Below are 6171 nucleotides of genomic sequence, written 5' to 3' on the forward strand. Positions count from 1 at the left end.
AAACTTGCAGAGTGTCTACACTGCACGCGCGTTCTTGTGCAATTAAATTTACAGTAAGGCATTGGAACACAGGGCTTCTTGTGCAAGAGTTATTCCTCTCCCCACAAGGAATAAGCCCTCTTGCACAAGAGCTCTTGCGGAAGAGCAACAGGGGTTTCTTGCACAAGAAACCCCTATGGCTAAAATGACCATCAGAGCTTTCTTGCGCAAGAGAACATCCACACTGCCATGGACGCTCTTACACATGGCAGTGTGGACGTGCTCTTGTGCAAGACCTTTCGCTCAAGAACTCTTGCGCATAACAGTTCCTGTGCAAGAAGCCTGCAGTGTAGACATAGCCCTCGAGTATAATGGTAGTTCCTCTAAACACTAAACTATGTATTAGACATGAATAAGACAAGCTGAATTGCAAGAACCTATAGGTTGACATCTACAGGATTTCAGCTTAACTACTGTAGGTCTTGGAGACAAGAAATGATAACATAAGTGACCACAAAATAACCTGATGCCCTAAGATTATGAGAGATGTACCGAGTGATATTGCACAAAAATTACCCAGACGGTTAATACTAGATTATAAAAATACTGCAAAAGCACATCTGTCTCAAACATGTCTCTCAATCATAGGATACAGGTTGTACTTCAATGCTAATAAAGGGAACTTCCTCAGCCTACAGAAAATTGGGTTCTTTTAAGTTTCCAGGGGACACAGACCAATAAGAGAAAAGAGGGTGGACATTTTTATGGACACACACAGAATGTATCTATAGACAGAATCACATTATAAGAAGGGGATACCCAGAATGGGAAACTGAGTTCCCTTTAGAAAACTCCAGCAGGAACCATCCCTCTACTGATGACCAAACCACAAGAGAGACATCAAGCGCTAATATTATTATCAGGATATGAGTGTAACTGTTTTTCTAACTTGCGCATAGGCCTGCATAGACTTTCTTTGTGTGTTCCTAGAGACTCTAAATTTGAAGTAACAGAGGTGACTCACACCAGCTGTAGCTGCCAGAGCCAAATCCATGGTCATATCACACCATATTACAAGATATACTTTAAATAAAATAAAAGGCCACAAGGGCATGGTGTGATATGCACGAGGAATAAACAAACAGTATCCTTATATAGTATTTGATTTTGAGAAATCACTAGTTGTGAAGAATATGTATTATTCAATCAACACTATGCATGTGCATGACACTTCTCTGTCAAAAGAGACCACAGACCAGGAGCTAGATCTTGGAAATGGCGCTGCACAGATGGAGGGCTACCCTTGTGCAAGTATTCACAGGACCTCATGTTAAGTTTACATACATCACAATAAGAGACAACACTGGACAATGGGATAGGAGTAGGAAGAAAGACAAATAAGACCACAGAGAAGAAACCATAATTAGGCACATATGTTGGATATTGTTATTTATTGTTTGTATGAGATCTTACTTTGTTTTGTAACAAACATCTTTGTAGGTTGGGGTTTTGGAAATATGTATGCTTGGAAATTATAAGCAAATACTATTGTTCCCTTGCTGTTCAATTTAAGATGAATATGGCTTAAAACAGAGATCCTAACTTTCCTCCCCAAAACTTTCCCCACTACCTCTTTTCTTGATCATTATGGATAATACCACCACCCTGCATGTCACTCAGGACTGTAACCTGCATGTCATTTTCCAGTGAGAACTCTCTTGTTCTCAAGCATAACATCTCTATTAATCAACACAGCTAAAACTCTGGCCCAGGCTCTCATTACACATCTTGAATACTGCGATATCTTCTCTAACCCTGACAAATGCAATCTTGCCCCACTCACAGAGCTACTGCTAAGATTATTTTCCTAGCCCATCACTTTGTTGATCACATCATCACTCTTCTCCTTGAATCCTTCCATTAACTCCTCCTTCTCTATTGCATGAAACATAAGGATTGAATTCAATCTCTACTCTCTCTAACACTATCAAGCTGTTGATACTCATTTCTGATCAACCCAAGGTGCCAGCCTCCACTGCATAGGCTACAGTTTCAGGCCAGCACCTTTGCACTTTCTTTCTTGCTTTCCCCCCATAGGAGGAGATGGCATTCTTGTAAACATCTGCAGCTCTAGCTCATTATCTACCTTCAAATCCCTTATCACACATCTTGGCCTGGATTCCTACAAAATACTTAGCATCAGTTAGGCTAGTGGGTGCATCGAGACCAAAACCTATCATGCTGACCCCTACTGCCTCATTGTATGTCAGCAGGCTCCCTCCTAAGCACAAAGGAACAGACATGCTGCCTGGAACCTCTCCATCTAGTCCAGTATCCTGTCTTCCCCCAGAGGCCAATGCCAGGTGCCGCAGAGGGAACAAACAAAGCGGGTGATCGGGAAGCGAGCCCTCCCCTCTTGCCCATCCCAGCTTCTGACGGAGAGCATGGATTTATAGCTAGTCCTTGACCTTGTGTTGAGACTAGAGACTGCCTGGGGCCCAGCCTGGCTTGTTTGTGCAGCGGCTCACGCAGCGGGACCCCGGCGCGAGGTGCTGGCTCAGTAAGCACCGTGCGCCAGCCCTCTGGCTTGGGACGAAGCCTTTTGATGCGTCTCTCTTTCATGAGGGGCCAGCCCACACAGGGGCCTCCTCACCGGCCTCGTCCCCCCGCAGCCAGCGGCAGGCACAGGCCTACACCCGAGCAGGCGCGATCGGCTCAACCGGGGGCGGCAACGAGGGGGTCTCCCCTTACCCCTCCCCCGCCGCCAGCTGCCCCCATTACCCCTGCTGCGCGGCCGGGGCGGGCTTGCGGTGCCAGATCTTGCCCTGCTCCCTGTTGCCCAGGTCCGAGCTTTGCATCCTCACGCGGCGGGGCGGGAGGCGCTTCCCTCCTCCGCAGGTGTACCGGGAGCGGAGGCGGCTGCGCGCTAACCGTCGTTTCTCCCGCCCGTCGCGCCGCAGGAAGAGGGGAGACTACGAGGGGTGTCCTCACCATGGTACAATCCATTGGCCCTTATGAATGCTGCACGCTGACGCGTGACCGTTAGCGGCACCTCCCCGCGGCGTAATGGAACAGGCCACGCATTCCGGAACCGCTGGTGCCTGCTGGGAACTGTAGTTCTCTTTGTGGGGTGGGCGAGCCCGAGGGCATTTGAGAGGCGAAAGGAAAACGGCTTTTCAGCCTGAGCTGAGTGGGCGGGGCTTGGCAGGAGCAAGAGGACAGGAGGGAGGATGTAAGGGGAGCGTGAGCAGGCCTGGAGACTGGGGAATAGCTTCCCTTAGGGGACACTCCCTGAGTTTTCTTTCTTCCCCACAAAAAATAATTCAGTACAGGCGTCCACATATGTTGAATAATAAAGCAGAAATGGTCTGCAAAGACCAGATCTCATCTTCCACCACTTGCCTATTATCTCCCTAATTTTTCCTAAGTCAATGACTTTGCAAGACTGGGGCCTTGGGTATATATATAATGTGGGAATTATAGTAAGTGTGATTCATTTAACTACATCATGTTCCAAAAGGAAATGAAAAAAATCGTCCTACTCAGTTTCACACATTTTCAATATGCTTATCAGTAATATTCAGGTAGCAAAATATTCCTTGCATTCTCCATTCAGATCGTTTGATCTCATTATTCTTTACAAACATTCACAGAATCCCTTTGAACAAAAAACAGGACTATGTAGCACTTTAAAGACTAACAAGATGGTTTATTAGGTGATGAGCTTTCGTGGGCCAGACCCACTTCCTCCGATCAAATAGCAGAAGAAAATTGTCACAACCATATATACCAAAGGATACAATTAAAAAAAAGAACACATGTGAAAAGGACAAATCAAATTTCAGAACAGGAGGAGGATGGGGGGGAGGCAAATGTCTGTGAGCTAATGATATTAGAGGTGATAATTGGGGAAACTATCTTTGTAATGGGTAAGATAATGTCTTTGTTTAAACCTAAGCATAAAGTGTTGAATTTAAGCATGAATGACAGTTCAGAGGATTCTCTTTGAAGTGTGTGTTCTGAAAAGGTCTTTGAAGCAGAATGCAGGTAATCAAGTTGTTGAGACAATATCCTTTCTGGTTGAAATGGCAAGAAACTGATTTCTCTTTGTGATCCTGTCTAATATCTGTTTTGTGGGTATTGATCCTTTGGCGAAGTGTCTGAGACGTCTGTCCAATGGACATAGCAGACGGACACTTTCGGCACATGATAGCGTATTTCTGGATGCACAGCAATATGCGTTCTTGATCTTATAACTCACTGGGTTAGGTCCAATAATGGTATCAGCAGAGTGAATATGTCAGGGGTGCCCAAACTTTTTTCAAAGAGGGCCAGATTTGATGAAGTGAACATGCGTGAGGGCTGACCATTTTGCCTGACATTCTTTGAACCATTAAAATTAAATGCAAATTAACTATTTTATGCAAAGTTTATTGCAAATGGCATACTTTTCATTTCGTCACATGGATGACAAATCTAAACAGGTGTTATATCACTCTGCCTTTCATATCTGAAGGCCAGATGAAAAAAAATCCAGGAAGCTGAAATATATGTCAGGAACATTGTAAAGTACATTACATATTATTGGTAATAAAGGTTGTCTGTCAACTTTTAAGTTAAAAAATTATGAACAGGAACATAACACCAAGTATACATGTTGTGTCCAAATATATTTATAACTGATTTAGACCAACTGACATTAACTGAGATTTTACAATCTATTCATCTCAATACATATGGATTCGTTGGAGGCCATAAAAGATAGATATTGCCAAATTACCTGTGGGGCCGTATTAAACCGGAACACGGGCCGCAATTGGCCCCCGGGCCGGACTTTGGACATGCCTGGAATATGTGGACAAAGCTAGCAACGGGGTTTGTTGCAAGGGATGGTACCAGGGTTGGTATTAGTGTGGAATGTCCTGTGGCTGTTGGTAAGAATCATCTTGAGGTTAGGTGGTTGTCTATAGGAGACTATGGGTCTGTCTCCCAGAGTCTCTCCGAGTTTAGTATCCTGTTCCGGTATAGGCTGTAGTTTATTGATAATGTGTTGGACAGGTTTAAGATGGGGGCTGTAGGTGATGACAAGTGGTGTTCTATTGTTGGTTTTCTTGGGTCTGTCTTGAAGTAGATGGTTTCTAGGTATTTGTCTGGCTCTTTCAATTTGCTTCAATTTCAATTTATTTCTCTGGGTGGGTAGTTGAGGTTTATAAATGCTTGGTAGAGACCCTGAAGTTTCTGGTCAGTGGGATTAGAGCAGATGCGGTTGTATCGAAGGGCTTGGCTATAGATGATGGATCGTATGGTGTGTTCTGGATGGGAGCTGGAAGCATCTAGGTAACTGTATAAGTCAATGGCTTTTCTGTAGAGAGTGGTGTCTAATTTTCCATTGATGATTTGTACTGTGGTGTCCAGGAAATGGATCTCTCGTGTAGAATGGTCCAGACTGAGATTGATGGTGGGGTGTAGGTTGTTAAAATCTCTGTGGAATGTCTCCAGTGTTTCTTGGCCATAAAGGTGTCATCGATGTAGCGTAAGTAGAGAAGGGGTGAAAGGCAGTCATGTAGCACTTCAAAGACTAACAAGATGGTTTATTAGGTGATGAGCTTTCGCAGGGCAGACCCACTTTGTCAGATCATATCTTCTGGATCTGTGCAAGTTTTTTCATATGGTTGATGGATTTCAATTCCATACAGTTAAAGGTAGTGCTTTGCATGATGAAAAGTAACTGAGAGGTAGCTGTGTTAGTCTGATCTTGGTAAAACAAAAAAAAGCAGACCCACTTCTTCAGCCCCACAAAAGCTCATCACATAATAAACCCTCTTGTTAGTCTTTAAAGTGCTACATGACTGCTTTTTTTATAGACGTGCAGAGCACAGAACTTCATTTGGAGTTAATGGGGCACCTGGCACTGGTTAATTGTAAGGGTTAACTTTTAAAACAGAATTTAAAATCCCTTTAAAACAGGAGTTTACATCCTAAGGCTCATAACGATCTTTTTAGCCACTGTTGTCAGTGGCAAAGAACTCCACGCTGCTCCCTGCGGAATAGCTCTCTTAACTAATCCATATTCTTTTGGAGCGGTTTCTGCTGCAATGCAGACATGAAAGCATTTGCATCAGTGGTGGCAACTGGGGGCTGTGGAGCTAGGAGTCCGGTTGGAAGGATGCTGCGGGGATGGGCTCTGTTGGG

The 6171-nt window shown here is 44.3% G+C and overlaps 1 protein-coding gene across 3 annotated transcripts in view; it reads right to left on the reverse strand.

Moving 5' to 3' along the window:
• The window catches only part of TBC1D31 (TBC1 domain family member 31), a 39467-nt gene extending 36542 nt beyond the window's left edge, over nucleotides 1-2925 (reverse strand). For 2 of the 3 annotated variants that reach the window (XM_075920170.1, XM_006137496.4), the window contains exon 1: nucleotides 2761-2925. In XM_075920170.1, coding sequence (XP_075776285.1) covers nucleotides 2761-2837 — 77 coding nt within the window. In that variant the 5' untranslated portion in view covers nucleotides 2838-2925. The remainder of the gene's footprint in view (nucleotides 1-2760) is intronic. The other variant, XM_075920171.1, reaches the window with a different exon arrangement.
• Nucleotides 2926-6171: the final 3246 nt, after the last annotated feature.

Source organism: Pelodiscus sinensis, chromosome 2, assembly GCF_049634645.1.
Source record: "Pelodiscus sinensis isolate JC-2024 chromosome 2, ASM4963464v1, whole genome shotgun sequence".
Lineage (NCBI taxonomy): Eukaryota > Metazoa > Chordata > Testudines > Trionychidae > Pelodiscus > Pelodiscus sinensis.